The 20,558-nt window shown below is 40.3% G+C and overlaps 1 protein-coding gene across 1 annotated transcript; it reads left to right on the forward strand.

Annotated features, from left to right (window-relative positions):
• Positions 1 to 1,520: 1,520 nt before the first annotated feature.
• On the forward strand, positions 1,521 to 20,327 carry LOC128513405 (macrophage mannose receptor 1-like). The gene is made up of 3 exons (XM_053487160.1): positions 1,521 to 1,557; positions 16,893 to 17,231; positions 19,978 to 20,327. Exons 1-3 carry the CDS (start codon positions 1,521 to 1,523, stop codon positions 20,325 to 20,327), a joined length of 726 nt encoding a protein of 241 aa, XP_053343135.1.
• The last annotated feature ends 231 nt before the right edge of the window (positions 20,328 to 20,558 follow it).

Here is a 20,558-nt window from a genome sequence, read left to right on the forward strand (position 1 = left end):
TGGCTGGACAGCTCTAGGAAGAGTCCTGGTGGTTTCGAACTTCTTCCACTTACAGATGATGGAGGCCACTGTGCTCATTGGGACCTTCAAAGCAGCAGAGATTCTTCTGTAACCTTCCCCAGATCTGTGCCTGGAGACAATCCTGTCTCGGAGGTCTACAGATGATTCCTTTGACTTCATGCTGGGTTTGTGCTCTGACATGAACTGTCACCTGTGGGACCTTATATAGACAGGTGTGTGTCTCTCCAAATCACGTCCAATCAACTGAATTTAACACAAGTGGACTCCAGTTAAGCTGCAGAAACATCTCAAGGATGATCAGGGGAAACAGGATAATCAGGGGAAACAAGATGCACCTGAGCTCAGTTTTAACAAAGGCTGTGAATACTTATGTATTGCTAATAATTATGTATATGTATGTGCTTTCTCCATTTTTTTTTATTTTTAATTTTTAATAATTTGCTAAAATCTCAAGTTAACTTTTTTCATGTTGTCATTATGGGATGTTGTGTGTAGAATTCTGAGGAAAAAAATTAATTAATTTATTATATTCTATTTTAGAATAAGGCTGTGACATAACAAAATGTGGAGAAAGGGATGTGCTGTGAATACTTTCCGGGTGCAACGTATAAATAAAACTTTGCAAAATATGTTTATGATATTAAGCTGCAACTTTCAGATTTATTCTTGGACGTATTATTCTTATTTGACATTAAAACATCAGCAGTGAAAAGACATGATAAATAAAAACGAGAAAAGTGTTGAGCAGAAAATCATATGCAAATGCTTCATCAGGAATAAATAACAAGGAAAAAAACTGATGTTTTTCTTCATAAAATCTGTTTCCCTGTAATATAATATGTTCCCTGTTTGTGCTTCACATTCATGCAAATGCAGTTTTTCCCCCAGTTTTTTCCTGGTGTAACATTTGCGTATGATTTTCTGCTTAACACTTTCTCTATTTGTATTTATCATAATTCATCTAACATAAAAATCATGCAAAACATAAAAATTATAAATAAAATGATTATAAATACTAAATAAAATATTAATTTCACTTTAGAAAGTAGATTTATTCAATTATAGAAAACAACTGCTGTATGAAAGATGTACTGTACACATTTTCAGTTTTTAAAAAAAAAATCTATTTCCATGTCAGTGTCACGTGATCATGTGTGTGTTAAAGGGGTTTGATGTGAACATTAAGACTCCATTCAGCAGCGAGCACCTCATCAGGTAAGACTGCAGCACTTTACCTGGATCTGTTCACCTCATCACTTTCTCATAGCACTGATTAGTTATTGGCAAATTCACACACTGCTTTTATCATTTACACTTCACACCACACAGCCAGCTGCTCTCACACACAAAGATCTTCTTCTGGACAAAAGGCAGCTTCATCATCATCATCATCATCATCATCATTATTATTATTATTATTATTATTGTTGTTGTTGTTGTTGTTTTATAGCAGATTTTTTCTTTATTTTTAGCAGATTTTTAACACACAGGTCATCACCATGGTAACCGTATCAGTCCTGCTCCTCCTGCTCTCAGGTAAAGGAAAAGTCTTTATTAATCAGTTTTAAGTTTAACTGCCTGTGCCTTTTTAAACATTTAAATTTTATCCACCTGAATTATTGTAATTGATTTTTTAAAAATGTAACAGCGAATTTTGGATTCTGACAAGTTGTACAATGTTATTTTTATTTTAATTTACATTTAGGCATTTGGCAGACGCTCTTATCCAGAGCGACTTACATTTATTTATTTTATTTTTTTATCTCATTACACATCTGAGCAGTTGAGGGTTAAGGGCCGCGATCAAGGGCCCAACAGTGGCAGATTGGTGGTTGGGGGGTTTGAACCTGAGATCTTCCGAACCGTAGTCCAATGCCTTAACCACTGAGCTAGGTAATTTAAACTCCAGAAGAGTGCAGAAATGTTATTTACACGTAATTTGATTTAGAACATTTATGTTTTTACTGAATTGCTTTCTGTTGATTAACTCAGTCTGGATATGTAAGTTATTAATTTAGTGTGTTAGTGCCGGAGGTAAAGCAGTGCATGCTGGGAGTGAGGTCAGAGATAAAACTGGCATTTTTTATGTTTATATCCATTACACTCGGGTGTAAGTACAAGTGTGTGATGTGTGTACAGACCTGAATCTGATTAAATGATGAACATGTACACGATCAGATCTGATTAAAGCAGTGTAAAGGACACGCGGCATTAAAACACTGAATCATTTACCTGAAGAGTTCTTTATCCCCTCTTTACCCACCTGACCACCGCGGGCTCTAGAACCTTCAGCAGCACCGCTCCCTGTCTCTGGAATTCTCTTACAGAAAACATCTATAACACACACACACACACACACACACACACACACACACACACACTCGCCACAGGTACATCATGTCTTAAGACCTATTTAGAAACACTTATCCTACATATCACCGTGCAGTCTAATCACATCTTCTCCATCATGTTACTGCTGATACTCTCTGATGACTGTTTTATCTTATGCAGCATCATTTATTCTAGTATTTCTTCTTATTATTTTTATTTTGTTTATTTTTAAAATTATAATAGTTTTTACATTATGTGCTGGAGAAGACTTTAGGTATTTGTGTGACTCTCAGTTCCATAAGGAAACAATCCTGCACAAAATAAACACTATAATTAAAGCTAAAGGCGTCCAATAAACTGATAGTTTGTAACTTTGATACTTTTTGAGCCAGGTACTATAAATTATTGTTTATTTTGCATCCAATAATTATGCACAAACAGAAATTTTAATGAAATCATTTAAGAATTAGGTGACTGAAAACAACCTAATTGAGAATTAAATTATATAATTTAGAAATAAATGACCATAAACATTATTTGGAATGTTTATTTTACATACACAAAAATGTACAAATTAAAATGATTTCATTAAGATACCAATTAATACTAAGGTTTGTATCCAGTTGCTATATATATATTAATACTTTATAAAGTCGTCTTGTTCAAACAAACAAAAAAACTACAATTTCTTAAATGAAACTGGCGATTGCAGACATTAAAATAATGATGCTAGCATGAAAAACTATAAAAGATCATTCTAGTTTGTTTAAACGTTTATAACAGCAAAATAGTTGACATGAAATTATATGTAAAGTATGTTGATGAACAGATACACTGATGAAAATATAAACTACACTGTTTACTGAAATGTTTGATGTTACACAATAAGTTTTATAAACTAACTAGTTTGATTATCTTCTATTTAATTACATTAATGTCTGTTACCAATAACCTCGAGTGTCCAGGTGTAACCTGTCTAATGATGTAATAATCACATCATCACATAAGGTTAATGCATCATTACAATCAGGGGGGATAAAGTACACAGATCCTGTACCTGAGTATAAAAGTAGAAGTTCTTATTTTATCTACTGAGGAAAAGTACAAAAGTATTTACATTCTAAAGTATTGAACATCATTAAGTATTAATAGTATTGAGATGTATTAGCTCACTGTAGCCTTCTGTTGTCTCTTTTTACTGTCTGCTCTCTCTCTCTCTCTCTCTCACTGTCTGCCCTTCTTCTCTCTCTCTCTCTCTCTCTCTCTCTCTCACACTGTCTGCCCTTCTTCTCTCTCTCTCTCTCTCTCTCTCTCTCTCACCAGCTCCACTACTGATTTTAAACATAATGTCAAATCACCCAATTGTGCATAACAGTCAGCAGGTGGCGTTATATTTTATCAAGTTTCTTCTAAGGGCTCATTGTACTGCCATCTAGTGGATCAGCACAATTAATATGGAAATATAGGTGAAAGTTATGTTGCATTCATCACTGACCGCGTGTGTGTGTTTGTGTGTGTGTGTGTGTTGTTTGAAAATCTACTATTCAAAGGAAATGTTTATGCACATAATAACCATCTCTGAATCTTTGAAAATCAAATAAAGAACTCGAACAGAAAGGAAAAATGAAGAACAAATGGCAGCATCTCTTTCTTTCTTTAATTATAAACATGCACATAAATACATCTAAAAAGACACTGTTTGTTCTCTGTTCACTGTTAAGGATTTAATACGCAAATTAATGATTAAAACAATAGAAAGATAAAAACTAGATACAATAACACTAGAGTTTATGTGATAGATTGAGATCATAAATATGAACCAAATGTTGTTTCCTTTTTATACATCAGATAATGGGCCTCCGAGTGGCGCAGTGGCGTAGTGGTAAATATGCAGCCAGTCATGTAGAGTTGTGCAGACCTGAGCTGATTAGCTGGGTTAATTTTCCTGCTTGCATATGAGATGAGATGTGAAATGCCATCTCAGCTGCTTCTGACCACTGTACTGACTCTGACTCTGGATTGCCCTTCCTCTGAGGTTAGAGACAGGTGCTGCCACGGAGAAATTAAGAACCAATCATTGATAATCAGAGGTGTAAAGAGTACCTGAAAACCATACTTGAGTAAAAGTACAGATACCTTACTGTAAAAATGACTCCATTACAAGTTACAGGTCACCAAGTCCAATAAGACTTGAGTAAAAGTCTTAAAGTATCAGATTTGAAAAGAATTTAAGTATTTTTTACTCGTACTGAATGTAGGCTCAAAGAACACCAAGAAATGTGAAAAACAAGAAACTGTTTATTTACGAGTTTTTATTTCCTAATATAGAAATGAAACTGAACACTTCAGTATTTTAAAATGGCAGGACCTTCTCCACCAACTGGCCCTGGACACCCAGTGGTTGGGTCAGAGCAGAAGGGATCTTCCTCGTTACCCCACAGCTCTTCAGTTTGAGTTATATTTAGTTCCAGTAAGCTCTCAGCAAATACTTGAACCAAGCTACTGACTTCATGTTAGTTCTTTCCCACTATGTCCTCTCACAGAGATCAAAGGGCGGCATTCCGGTCTCCTTTTTTAGGGATAACAGTGATAACAGATAAGGCGCACTCCCATCACAAGTGCACGCCATGACACTATTTTAACTATTTAATATTATAATATATATATTATATATATTATACTATAACAGTATTATACCAAAGAATATCAGTTAGAAATACCGAAAATAAAATACCTCCGCTGTTTTAACCATTACAGAGACATCACAGCCAGTGGCAGTTTTCAGGGGTACATGAGGCATGGACATGGGCATTGCCTGAAGCTCAAATCCCCGAAATTGTTGGGGGAATTATTTTTTAAAACAGATGCTGTCTTTAATAACCGATGGAGGTTTTGAGCTGCACACACACACACACACACACACACACACACACACACACACATTCTCGCCTAAACAACTGTCAAACTACACTTTGTGACACAATAACAGTAATATTTCAAACATTTTGCAGGCTGTTTGGAGAAACCAGAGGGGAAAAAACAGTTGTTGTGAAAATAACAAAACAACCCAGCATTTTTAGAGTGTATATTTTAGTTATTCTAATGTTCTATTCTGAAAGTTCTCCAGTTATTTCTATATTTAAAATTTGATTTCTTTAAATGTAACATAAAAAAAACAATAAACAGATACAAACAGAAGCTATATAACAGTTAATTCTTTGTACAAATAAAATTGTCCGCTAGTGAACTTGATCGTCTGTCTAAACAACATTTAACCATTTTTAAAAAAAAACTTATTATTGTACAGTAAATACTAATAGCTCTTATGTTCGTTTTCTAAAGTACTCAGATGTGGAAATTATCATCACTGTAGTATTTCTTCGATACAACATATGTCCCCTTATGACTTAAGCTCTGATTATAATTGAAAACTGCATCAAATGAAAATGTCACTTTGTGCCACCTGGCGGTCATTTGATGAATGACACTGATTTATTTTGGCCGCTGTGGTTTTACTGGCAGTGGTAAGCAGACGTAATAAACATTCCTCTAATTGACTACCTACTGTATTTCAGCTTGCAAACAAGGTCAAGAGAATTCCCTCCCTTGTGTGGGAGAGCAACTGTTTAGAGTTAAGAGAAGGAGTTATGGAGAGAGAAGGAGAGAGGATTGCAGTTTGTCAGAGGAGAGGTTGAAATCCTCCTAGAAGAGTGAGAGTATATTATCAGAAGCAAAAAGACTAAGAAGCATGTCCATTTAATCCAGTTTTCTAGAGAGCCAGCAAAAACTAGGTATGCAGTAAGAATCAACCATGTTTCAAAAACAGTACGAAAGTTTAAAACCTAAAAAAAACCTTTAAAAATCTTACAGTGGGGAAGAATCCAATAAAGTTTGGTATATATTATTTAGTACCAAATTAAACATACTCACTGTGGGGTTCCTGCTTTGTGGGCAGCCATATGGGTGAAATTCCCTTTATGTTTTATCAGGTGTTGTCCTGGTTGGGCCCATAATACCTGATGGGATGGTCTGATGCATTCGGTGAGCTTGTAAAGTAGAAGAGACAAAACCATTTTCTATATTTTTTCTTTTTTGTGTACAGTCACATGCCCTATATCCTTCTGTCTTACGACATTTGCATATTCTCTTTTTGCCTTCCACAAGTGTCCTGGTCTGTTACAGCGTTTGCACCTGACACATTTGACGGATTGTTGTGAACCATAGTCAGAAACACGGTGGAAGAGTTTAATTAGAGTTTCCACTGCAGGTGACAATAAAGGAGCCTGCAGCATCCAGATTGCGCACCATCCATCCCAGGAGTTGTATGTCAGGTTCATGTCTGGTTCCTTTTACAGAGGAGTTGTAAAAGTTTGAGCAGAATCAGTGTTCATATTATTAACAAAGGTTGTTTGAAATAGCAGTGTGAAATGTGGAGGAATATTAAGGCCAAAGAGAAGTCCTCTGTGTTTGACCATGCGGTTTTAAACCTATTCACAAAGGCAGTTGCTGATTCACCAGGTTCCTGTCTGATAGATGCCACCTGTGAGAGATCACATGAAGATTGATATTTCCTTATAAGAAAAGCTTTAAGTTATCAACATGTTTGTAATCTGCCCATGAATGTTTCTTCATTAGCATCAACCTCATCATCTATAGCAGGGGTCTGCAAATCCAGTCGTGGGGGGCCAGTGTTCAACACAGTTCGGTGATTCTTCTTCTCAAACACAGCTGATTTATCTAATCTGTTAATTACTAGGTTCAGTGGGTGTGTTAAGGTGTTGGTGAATTACAAACTGGACTGGATTTGGAGACCCCCTGATCTATAGGAATATCATGTTTGTGATGAAGAGACGGCACGTCTTCCTGTAATGAGGAATCCTCACCTCTGATCCTAGAACATGTGTTAAGATGCACCTTAACATGTGTGAATAGCGTGTTGTACTTTTAAGTTGGTCACAAAACAAGTGAACATCAGATGGTTTTAGGAAGACTAGAAACAATGCTGTGAATATCAGATAGAGTTGGGGTTGAAATATTCCATCTCTTTTCTCCACATGTAACAAAATGATATGAATAATTAGGTGTTGCAAATCAATACACTTTCTGGCTTGTTTCCGAGAACACTCAGAAAAACAAACCTCGGGTGCGCTGGGCCGAGTTTGCACGTCTCTACGTCAAGGAGAGTATTACCACAAAATCATGCACATCACACGTGTATAACTGCAACTGCACGCTGCTCCCTGTTCCAAAGAACACTCTAAGGAATATGCTTATTATAATCAATTAATTTCCTTATTTTCTAACCATGCACCTCTGTGCCAGGGCCAGCTTATACACAGAGTGCATGCTACAAATGCCTCACTAAATTACAAATATTTTAAGGCATTAATTATGTAAACAACAGAAGTAAGCGAACATATAACTTTTTAAAACACAGAACGCCTGGAGCGCGTCACCTCCAACAGGATGCGGTTTTAATGACAGATACTCTGCGACGATAGCACTGTGTTTGTTTTTAGCTTGTTGCTAACACCACGGTTCAGTTACAGTTAAAAGCTATTTTTACTTTTATCTTTCAATGAGCCACAATTGCTACAATTGCACTAATTTGAATCAATAAATCAATGTTCCAAAACTTTCCAATTTTTTTCGACCAAGGAAGGAAGTATGCAAGAGTAATGCTTTACTTACCTCCCTGGAGAGAAAAGATTGGACGAGCCCCCAGATTATAAAGTTTTAAAGTTGCGCAGTAGAAGAAGCGAGTGTGGGAGCGTCGCACTTCAAGAACAGATGCAAGAGGAGACAGGAAGACAGCAGCAGGGAAGATTTAACATGTTATTATGTAACATGTTAAATCTTATTATCAGATCTATGGGGAAGAGAGCAAGCAAATAGCAATTTTTATATAAAATAGATCTCTTACACCGGCTCACAACAGCTCTCACACTTCATCCTGCGTTTAGAAGGATGTACTGTTACTACCAGCTCGACAGCGAATGACCTGGGCGTGATAATAAACAGTAACTTATCCTTTGAAAATCAGATTTCCAATATCACAAAAACAGCCTTTTTCCATCTTATAAATTTCGCCAAACGTAGGAGTATCCTATCCGTATCTGATGCAGAAAAGCTAGTTCATGCATTCATGACCTCCAGACTGGACTATTGTAATGCATTACTAGGTGGTTGTCCTGCATCCTCAATAAACAAGCTACAGTTAGTCCAAAATGCAGCCGCCAGGGTTCTCACTAGATCCAGAAAATATGATCATATAACCCCAATATTATCATCCCTGCACTGGCTACCTGTTCAGTTTAGAATTAATTACAAAATAGTATTACTTACATACAAGGCTTTAAATGGTTTAGCTCCCACATACCTAACCAGTCTTCTGATACGCTATAATCCACCACGCTCCTTAAGATCACAAAACTCTGGACTTCTAGTAGTTCCCAGAATATCAAAATCTACAAAAGGGGGTAGAGAGTTTTCGTATTTAGCTCCTAGGCTTTGGAATAGCCTTCCTGATAACGTGTGGGCCTCAGACACAGTCTACCAGTTTGAAAGTGGATTAAAAACATATCTCTTTAGCTTGGCATATACATACTTAATTTCATAATCTTTTAAACCTCGAGGCATCTGGAGTTTGTGCCAGCTTCAGTAGACAGGGGGCAAACCTATGAGGATCCTGAGGCATCCAGAGAAGGACCTGCTCCAACTTTCCCTGTCTTTCTCTGTAGAGCTACAAATGCTGCTCCTGAAATTCCAGTGATCCAGATGGTCTCTGGTCTCTGGCCTCAGATCTCGTTACATGGATCTCGTTACGTATGTGGTCTGCTAGTGATGCGTGTTATTGACTGGGGACGGTAACACTTGAAGACGGTCCTGTCCTCGGCTAATGCAGACAGCTGTTCGCTGAGGAATTGTGACTGCAGTCACTCGAGTTTAGGACTGGAGTTTCCTACAGTCTACCTGAGCCTTCAATAACGACCTAGATTCTTAACTGGATATAAACTTAAACACATCTTCTGTTATACTGAACTTCCAGCCTCCTAACTCACAGTATAAGTGCAGATCAATCCCTGCTATCCGTTATCACCCAGATGAGGATGGGTTGAGTCTGGTTCCTCTCAAGGCTCCTTCCTATTATCATCTCAGGGATTTTTTTCCCTCAGCACCCTCACCCTCGACTTGTTCATCAGGGATGATCTGATCAATATGGCTCACACACATTTTCTCACATTTTATACACACTTCCATAATTTTCTTTTAATTTTGTAAAGCTGCTCTGAGAAAACGACCATTATTAAAAGTGCTATACAAATAAACTTAAATTAATTATTTAATTGAATTGGATAAGGAAAAAAAACTTTGCTCCTTTTATTAAACGCTCAGGAAAATGAGGTTGCAGAGAAATGGAAACGAGGTTGCAGAAAAATGGAGAAGGCTTGTCATGTGTGTGCAAAGTGCAGGAAGAGACTGGATGTCAACAGGAGCACATGGATTATGTGGCACCTTAAGGAGGGGAAGCGATGGTCGTAGGTGGGCAGCAGTCATGATTCAGCAGAGTGCTCGATGGCAGTTTTAGATTTGACGATCAGAATTTTCAGGTGAGCAATACAAGAAGCAATACATGCACATTCTAGGTAAGTTCTACTCATAGGTCAGATGAGCTGGTGGCTCTTTATAACCCACTGATGTCAGACAGCTGGTTAGTGGTAATATGCAGCCAGCCGTGCAGAGTTCCACAGCCCCACCCACTGAGCGAGCAAGATGGAGTTGGCCATGGTGATGAACATGCTGTTTTTTCACTTTCCTAGTGAAGTGAGAAATGGCAAGATGTGTGGGCAACCTGTACAGGCTGCTGCATGTGTATGGAAATAAAATAAATGCCACAATTAGCAAGCGCAAATAAGATGCTGTGAACACAAAAGACCTGTGTACGTGAGGATTTTACAGTTGCATATGCATAAAAGAGCTGTGCGTGCAAATTAGATATACTGTACCTATGAGTGTTTAAAATTCTAAATAAAAGCCAGTCAAAATTATTTGCTGATTAAATTATATGCAGCAAACACATTTTGTTCATATTACATCTATGAGTCCCCCAGATCTGCTCCTTTACCCAAGACAAATCTATTTAGAAAAATGCTTGGCTAAATAAATAGGTTTTTAGCCTGGACTTAAACACTGAGACTGTGTCTGAGTCCCGAACACTATTTGGAAGACTATTCCATAACTTTGGGGCTTTGTAAGAAAAAGCTCTGCCCCCTGCTGTAGTTTTCATAATACACAGTACTGACAAGCAGCCTGCACTAGCAGTTTACTCAGATACTGCAGCGCCATTTAATGCTTTATATGTCAAGAGTAGTATTTTAAAATCAACGCGAAATTTCACAGGGAGCCAATGGAGTGAAGATAAGATAGGTGTGATGTGCTCGTATCTTCTGGTTCTAGTGAGGACTTTTGCTGCTGCATTCTGGACAAGCTAAAGCTTGTTTATGCATCTAGTAAGGCATTAAACTAGTCCAACCTAGAGGTGATAAAAGCATGAACTAATTTTTCTGCATCATTTAGTGACAATATATTTCTTAACTTAGCAAAATTTCTGAGGTAAAAGCATGCTATCCTGGTAATATTATCTACATGAGCTTCAAATAAATGACTAGAATCTATAATCACACTGAGGTCTCATACTGTTGTACTAGATAGAACAGAAAGGCCATCTAAAGTTGCTTCTAGCTGCATGTGGTCCTATGACTAGAACATCTGTCTTATCAGGATTATGCAGAAGGAAGTTAATTAGCATCCAGTCCCTTATATCCTTTACGCAGTGCACAACTTTAGTAAGCTGGTTTTTCTGATCTGGTTTTGCTGAGACATATAGTTGTGTGTTGTTAGCATAACAATGAAAACAATGTAAAGGGAAAAAAAGCAGTGGGCCTAAAACTGAACCCTGTGGAACACCAAACTCTACTAGAGAACTTGCAAAAACATAATTTAAATCTACATACTGATAACGATCAGTCAAATAGGATCTGAGTCAGGAGAGAGCGGTTCCCTTAATTCCTCCTACATTTTCTAATCAGTCAAGAAGAATCTGCTGCACTGAGATCAAGTAACACAAGCATAGTGTTAGGATTTTCGTTTCTCTTTTGGTTCCTCTTTTGTGTTGTAGGTCTTCTGATTTGGGGCGTGACTTGAGTGCACCTGATGCACGTCATGGCTCTTATTTAAACGTGGTGTAACACTTCGCCGGGCTGCTGCTCCGCTGGTGCGTGGACAGGCTCTCAGAGCCTGCGCTCCAAATTGTGATATTATGATTTGTTTTGCACTCATTCATTAGCGCTGACCACACTTCATTATGCATTCATTCACTTGCATTTCACCCTGATCCAACTTACTTATACTGATGTCCTGACTGTTATTTTGGTTAATTTTGCTGTAATAAATTATGTTTTAAGTTATTCCGTCGTGTCGTCTCCCTTATTGTTACATCCTTGAGCCAGGTGTAACAATAGTTACACAACCCTGATCAGAGGATGATAGGAGGTCATTTACTACTTTAACAAGTGCTGTTTCTGTGCTGTGATGAGGCCTAAATCCTATGTAGATATAAGCATACTGTCATCAACTCTGTGTGGTAGTTGATGTGAATCTATGTTTAATACGGTAGAGCGGGGCTGTGCGTACGTTATTACTATGACACACTATAATTGAGACAAGACAGTGATCTGATATAATTTTAGACAGGGAAATTGCGGTTATATTTCTTATACTTAATCTGAAAAATATTTATCTAAATATGTAACGATGCGGCTCGCGCGAAGGGCAGAGCCACGCTTAAACTGTAGGCAGGCACGGCTATTTATGCACACGGCTGCCAGGCAATCAGCCTGAACGAGCCGCACCTGGCGGCGAGTCTATATAAGAGTCCTGATACCTCCACACTTCGTGCGAATATTAGGTAGCACCGGTAAGGTATCAGGGCCAAGACAAAGAAAGAAAAGTGCGCAAAGAAACAGTCAGAGGCAAAGTCCCAGCCTCTACGTCTTTAAGACGCCGGCGAGAGAGAGAGAGAGCGTCACGCAGTCGTGTAGCACGCCCTCTTGGGTAAAGTATAAAGTGTGCATAAAACACAACCCCTCTCTCCTCATAAATCCTCGGTAAGGGCGAATGCCCCGAAAGGATATAGTTTTTGTTTTGTTTTCCAGAGCCCTGTCCGTTCTTAGGTAGACGGCGGAGCTCTGTTTATTTTGTGTTATTTGTTTTCATTTGTTTTCTTTTAAGTTCCCTTAATTAATAATTCCACGCTATCTCCAAATGGTAAGGTCTTTCCGTGCGTATCACAAGCACTCTCACAGCCTCCTATTTCATTATTTCCCTCTAAAGTCCTGCATCAGGGCTCTTAAAACCCTTATAACATCTCGTGGTGCGGCTCTCCATACCGCACCACATAACAGGTCCTACCACACACTGATTCTTCCAAGATGGCGCCGGTGAGGTCGGCTGCCGTCACGACTGCTCCGACCAGTTTTTCTTTGTTTTTGTTATTTAAGTTAGTTTTTACCGTTTTAAAACCAGTCAAATTACCACCATGGAGTACATTAGTTATGATAGAGACACTCTTGTTTCTATTGGTATACAATGTACTCACAATTCGACGTTTTTAACTCCGGATCCGAGCTGGCCGAGTGAGATCCTGAGGGACAACAAAGGACGCGACGCGAAGCGGCGGCCTCGAGGGAAACGAGCCGGCGTCAGGAACAGGCTGAGAGCCCGTGCACACCGCACACCTCTGCCTAGCATCCTGCTCGCCAACGTCCAGTCACTGGAGAACAAGCTCGATGACCTCAGGGCCAGGATAAAGTTCCAGAGAGACATTCGGGACTGCAATCTCCTCTGCTTCACCGAGACATGGCTGAACCCAGCGGTGCCGGACCACGCCATCCAGCCGGCCGAGTTCTTCTCGGTTCACCGCATGGACAGGACGCGGGACTCGGGGAAGTCAAGGGGAGGCGGCGTGTGTTTAATGGTGAACAGCAGCTGGTGCAACAGCGCGAGCGTTGTTCCTCTCACACGCTTCTGCACACCAAACCTGGAACTACTGTCCATCATGTGTCGTCCCTTTTACCTTCCTCGGGAGTTCACATCGGTCATAATCAGCGCCGTTTATATTCCACCACAAGCGGACACGGACACTGCCTTATGCGAGCTGCATGAGGCACTCACACAGCAACAAACACAACACCGGGACGCTGCGCTTATTGTGGCGGGGGACTTTAACAGTGCCAACCTCAAACGCGCAGCGCCAAACCTTTATCAGCACATCAACTGCCCCACCAGGGGCGAAAGGACACTGGATCATTGCTACACCACAGTCAAGGACGGTTACAAGGCACAATCTCGCCCTCCGTTTGGCAAATCCGACCACGCCGCCATCTTCCTCATGCCAAAATACAAACAAAGGCTGAAACAGGAAGTTCCGGTTCAGAGGGAGGTCGCGCGCTGGACGGACCAATCGGTGGTCGCGTTACAGGACGCACTCGATGACGCAGACTGGGACATGTTCAGAAACAGCTCCGATGGTGACGTCAGCGTGTTTACGGAAGCGGTTGTGGGATTCATCGGGAAACTAGCGGATGATACCGTGGAGAAAAAGACTATTAAAACGTTTCCCAACCAGAAGCCGTGGGTAGATAAAACCATCCGCGACGCTCTGAAATCTCGCACCGCTGCCTACAACACGGGACTCGCGTCGGGGGACATGGAACCATACAAGGCTGCGTCATACAGCGTCCGGAAGGCGGTGAAAGAGGCGAAGCAGCGCTACGGGAGAAAACTAGAGTCACAGCTCCAACAGAGTGACTCTAGGAGCCTGTGGCAGGGATTAAGGACAATAACGGATTATAAAGCACCAACATCCGGTATGATAAACGCAGACGTGTCTCTGGCAGATGAGCTGAACACTTTCTATGCTCGCTTCGAGGCTGCAGCTAAAGACGCTAGCGATGCTAATGCTAGCGATGCTAATGCTAGCGGCGCTAATGGCTGCAGACAGGAAGTCACTGCCAGCACCGGAAGCGCGTTCATCATCACCGAGCATGACGTGAGGAGAGCCTTCAAGAGAGTGAACACCAGGAAAGCAGCAGGACCAGACGGCATCTCAGGCCGGATCCTCAGAGCCTGCGCAGACCAGCTAGCACCTGTGTTCACTGAGATATTCAACATCTCTTTATCTCAGTCGGTGATCCCCACATGCTTCAAAGAGTCCATTATTGTTCCAGTCCCAAAGAAACCTCATCCTGCTTCCCTCAATGACTATCGCCCTGTAGCCCTCACTTCAGTAGTGATGAAGTGCTTTGAACGCCTGGTCAGAGACTTCATCATTTCTTCACTACCAGACACACTGGACCCACTACAGTTTGCATACCGTCCAAACCGTTCCACGGACGATGCAATCTCACATCTCCTCCACACATCTCTCACTCACCTGGACACTCGGAGGGGGAATTATGTGAAAATGCTCTTCATCGACTACAGCTCTGCATTTAATACCATAATTCCCTCCACACTCACCACCAAGCTGGAGCACCTGGGACTCAGCTCATCCATGTGTCAGTGGATCTCCAATTTTCTGACTGGCAGACCACAGGCAGTAAGGATGGGCGGCCATGTCTCAGCCTCCATCACTCTCAGTACTGGAGCCCCCCAGGGTTGTGTTCTGAGCCCCCTGCTGTACTCTCTTTACACCTCTGACTGCGTGGCCACTACCAACTCCACCACCGTCATCAAGTTTGCTGACGACACTGTCGTGGTGGGCCTGATCACCAACAACGATGAGACGGCCTACCTGGAGGAGGTTGGAAATCTGGAGAACTGGTGCCAGAGAAACAATCTCCTCCTGAACGTCAGCAAGACAAAGGAGCTGATAGTGGACTTCAGTACAAAGCAGGAGAGGAACTACCAGACCCCCGTCATCAACAGGAGCCCAGTGGAGAGAGTGGACAGCTTCAGATACCTCGGTGTTCACGTCACGCAGGACCTGACATGGTCCTGTCACATCAACACCGTGGTAAAAAAGGCCCGGCAGCGTCTGTACCACCTCAGACGCTTGAGAGACTTTAGACTGCCCTCCAAGGTGCTCAGGAATTTCTACTCCTGCACCATAGAGAGCATCCTGACGGGAAACATCACGACCTGGTTCGGGAACAGCACCATGCAGGACAGACGAGCTCTACAGAGGGTGGTGCGATCAGCTGAGCGCATCATCCGCATCGAGCTCCCTGACCTGCACTCAATCTACACCAAGCGGTGCTGGACCAAGGCCAGGAAGGTCGTGAAGGACCTCAGCCATCCCAACAATGGACTGTTTACTCTGTTGCGGTCTGGGAAGCGATTCCGCTCCCTGAGGGCCAACACAGAGAGACTGAGGAGGAGCTTCTTCCCGCAGGCGATAAGGTCTCTCAACCACACCACTAGGCATAACTAACACAATATTTTCACAATTCTCAAAATCAACCAATCAATCTTTATACATCAATGGACAATATGGACAACTCCACGCACATCACATCTACACTACATGTTCACGTTTACATTCTGGACCATTACACAAAGTCACTTTAATAACTATTGCACAGAGTCACTTTTTCTATGCATACTTGCACAAAATTATAGTTCTATGCATACAATATATTTCTATTTTCATGTTCTATTTTTTTCTAGTTAAATTTTTATTTAAATTTAAATTTTTTATCATATTTCGTCTATTGATATTTATTACTTATAAGTTTTAATTCTCTTTTTAAGGTCACTGGCGGTCGTGTAAGCATTTCACTACATTTCGTACTGTGTATGACTGTGTATGTGACAAATAAAATTTGAATTTGAATTTGAATTTGATTTACTCCTACTGAGTCCACTATGGACATAAATGCTGTTCAGAGGATCTTCTGGATTCTCAGAAAAAATATTAAAGTCCCCAGCAGTTAATGCTTCGTCTACAGAAACGACTAGGTTTGAGAGGAAATCTGCAAATTCGCAAAGAAATTCAGAATACAGCCCTGGGGATCTGTAAATGATTATTATCGGGATCGACTGAGCAGACATAATATTTGTAGCTACACTTGTTATGTTACTATAGAGAACTTCAAATAAATTAAGTGTGTCCATGTTTTTGTATGATAAATCATACCTTAAATTAAGCTAACTTCTGCATTCTGTCTAAAATGCACTGTAATGCTTTTGCATTCACATTACAGATGTTATGAAGTCATATCCATCCCCGTGCACCTCCAAAAGTGGTTTAAGTGATCAGATCATAATGTGTCTCTAAAAATCCTTGGAACCCATTTACACCAGCACTTAGTTCTGTCTATTTACAATAAAATCATGTGGCATTTTAAGTTGCTCAGAATTCAGAAGTTCATATTTAGGCAAATGTTTCGAAACTCATTAGAGCGAGCTACACAATGCAGATAGACAATGTCCTGCCACATTAACAGATGAAATCTCTTCCACAGCATTTTCTCCTCCAGTTCACTGCAGCCTCACTACCTTCCATATCATTTGGTGGAACAGGATTCAGACTAATGCTCGGGCAGATTGCAGAGAAAATTACATCGACCTCGTCACTGTGTACTCTGATGAAGACAACACTAAACTGACTAACCTGATGAAGGCTGGTGGTGGAGGAGGTTGGATCGGTCTCTATCGCGGTCAGTTCAGTGAGAAATGGTCTAATGGTGATCCTGTAACATTCAGTAATCTGACAGGGGATTGTGGGATATCAAGTTGGTGTGCTGCTATGAAGCCTGATGGTTCATGGGAAAGTCTTCAGTGCACAGTGACAAGATACTTCATGTGCTATGAGCAAAGTAAGTTCTCACTTAAAATATATTTATAGCATATTTTTACAGTGTCATGTTAGACTCATCTGTAAGATAAATAAAACACAACCCAGCACTTCGTAGGTTAAAGTACTGTAAATGTTAATTTTAAATTCACATATGTTTCAACTTTTACTCAACAATAATAACACAGTGCTACGGGGGGGATGGATGTTTATATATATATATATATATATATATATATATATAAACACACACACACATACACATATATACACTATACACTCACCTACATGATTATTAGGAACACCGGTTCAATTTCTCATTAATGCATTTATCTAATCACATGGCAGTTGCTTCAATGCATTTAGGGGTGTGGTCCTGGTCAAGACAATCTCCTGAACTCCAAACTGAATGTCAGAATGGGAAAAAAAGGTGATTTAAGCAATTTTGAGCGTGGCATGGTTGTTGGTGCCAGACGGGCCGGTCTGAGTATTTCACAATCTGCTCAATTACTGGGATTTTCACACACAACCATTTTTAGGGTTTACAAAGAATGGTGTGAAAAGGGAAAAACATCCAGTATGCGGCAGTCCTGTGGGCGAAAATGCCTTGTTGATGCTAGAGGTCAGAGGAGAATGGGCCGACTGATTCAAGCTGATAGAAGAGCAACTTTGACTGAAATAACCACTCGTTACAACCGAGGTATGCAGCAAAGCATTTGTAAAGCCAAAACATGCACAACCCTGAGGTGGATGGGCTACAACAGCAGAAGACCCCACCGGGTACCACTCATCTCCACTACAAATAGGAAAAAGAGGCTACAATTTGCACCAGCTCACCAAAATTGGACAGTTGAAGACTGGAAAAATGTTGGCTGGTCTGATGAGTCTCGACTTCTGATGAGACGTTTAAATGGTAGTCGAGTCAGAATTTGGCGTAAACAGAATGAGAACATGGATCCATCATGTCTTGTTACCACTGTGCAGGCTGGTGGTGGTGGTTTAATGGTGTGGGGGATGTTTTCTTGGCACACTTAGGCCCCTTAGTGCCAATTGGGCGTTTAAATTTTCTGACCATGTCCATCCCTTTATGACCACCATGTACCCATCCTCTGATGGCTACTTCCAGCAGGATAACGCACCATGTCACAAAGCTTGAATCATTTCAAATTGGTTTCTTGAACATGAAAATGAGTTCACTGTACTAAAATGGCCCCCACAGTCACCAGATCTCAACCCAATAGAGCATCTTTGGGATGTGGTGGAACAGGAGCTTCGTGCCCTGGATGTGCATCCCACAAATCTCCATCAACTGCAAGATGCTATCCTATCAATATGGGCCAACATTTCTAAAGAATGCTTTCAGCACCTTGTTGAATCAATGCCATGTAGAATTAAGGCAGTTCTGAAGGCGAAAGGGGGTCAAACACCGTATTAGTATGGTGTTCCTAATAATCCTTTAGGTGAGTGTATATAAACATGTCTGTCTGTCATTTAATGAAACTTTGGCAATCTTTAGGCATTTGTTAAACCTGCACCATAGGTTAAATCAAAATGTTGTGTAGAAGGGAAGTTATAAGCAGTTTTGTGCCAGACTGTGTCACAACATCTAGCTCTTTATTCCTAATATAGTGCTAAAAGGGACATTTATCCTAGGACTAAGACTAAAATTCAAAATAGCTGACAAAATGTACACTAGCGTGTATGCAGGAGTCGTCATACATTACACATAATATTGCGTGTTTTGCTGGATTCCTTTTTTATCAAGTGTGTTATCTCCTGAATTATCTCATGAATATAAATAGTGATGCACAGTTTTGTGTATGAATAAACTCTCTGTCCTCCTCGAATATACAAAACCTGTGCAAAACCTTGCCCTTATTTTCAGAATCTCACTCCAAGCTTTTGTGAAAAGTTGCCAGCTGTGCCACATGTATTTTAGGAATAAAAATAAGATGGTAAATTTTTCATTAGACTTTGTAACGAAATTAACAAAAAGGATCAAACGTTTAATTTTAGCTTAAAACATTTATATTGTGCATCAGACTTTAACATGTATTATCTATTAAGCATCATTATTTTCCTTAAAATATCACTTTGCTAATTTTTTCCATACTTCCTTCTACATTTAATACGAATTATGCTGAACAGGTAAGGATGTGATAAAATCTGATAACTCCATAAATGCACTTAAAATTGATAATGACCTGCTAATGGCACCTAAGAATTGATACCAAGACATTTCTTAACTCAGTGGAATTGGAGCCTTTTATTATATCAGACTTTACTGAATCTCCTGCAGTCCTTAGATCTCTGCCTGAAGTTTAATCTGCACCATCAGTGAATCTAAATGTGGAGTAAAAGTGATGTTATGAACAGTTATGTGTGGGATTTAATAATCTACTGTAAAATAATCTACTAATGCGCTACTGTCTCAATGTAAACAAACACCTGCACCAATAGATATTAATTAGAAAAGATAAAGTGAATATTTTGACTGGGATTAGTTCATATTTTCACTTTGGCTGAAATAACAGCGCTGAAGTGGTATAAGTGAATTTTAACACGCTGGAGTGGTTTTAAGACAAAACTTTATCTTTATCCTTTTATCTACTTTTTCCATTTCTCATCTGTGATTCACTCTCCGATTACCGAACAGGGAGTGTATTTGTCTGAGCACCAAAGAAGGACAACTTAGTGTAAACAAGGCGCAAGATACTCAACTCATGTACTAACATACTCAGTTTTTACCTTTTTTTTAACCTCCATAGATGCTTCTTCACAGACTCCTAATTATCATCTAATCCTTGAGAATAAGACCTGGTATGAAGCTCAGCGTTACTGCAGGGGGCGCTACACTGACCTGGTCAGCATCAGAGATCAGCAGCAAAATGAAGAGGTGAAGATTAAAGGGTTAAACAGCAGCACGTCCTTCTGGATCGGCCTGTTGCATGATGACTGGCAGTGGACTGATGGAGGAAACTCTACTTACAGGAACTGGGCGAGTGGTCAACCTCAGCCATCACCATACGACTGTGTACGAATGTGGCCAGGGGCATTGAATTGGTACTCAGTGCCATGCAGTGATTCTTACCCCCCTCTGTGTTACAGCAGTAAGTAATCCCGTCTTATTACTCTTCTGTATGATGACTAGACCACAGCTGGTGTGAGTCTCTGTCTCTGATCTCACTCTAAACCATCCTCCTCCTCCTCTGGGTTTATTTTTCCTCTCTCAGGCTCCATCCATGTGAGTGCTGAGGCTCTGAGCTGGAAGGAATATACTTTTAAGTTTTCCTTCTAGCTGTTTTTAAATAGACACGTAGGTACTAATCCAAAAAGCCCCCATACAAGG

Source organism: Clarias gariepinus, chromosome 25, assembly GCF_024256425.1.
Source record: "Clarias gariepinus isolate MV-2021 ecotype Netherlands chromosome 25, CGAR_prim_01v2, whole genome shotgun sequence".
In the NCBI taxonomy this organism is placed as follows: domain Eukaryota; kingdom Metazoa; phylum Chordata; class Actinopteri; order Siluriformes; family Clariidae; genus Clarias; species Clarias gariepinus.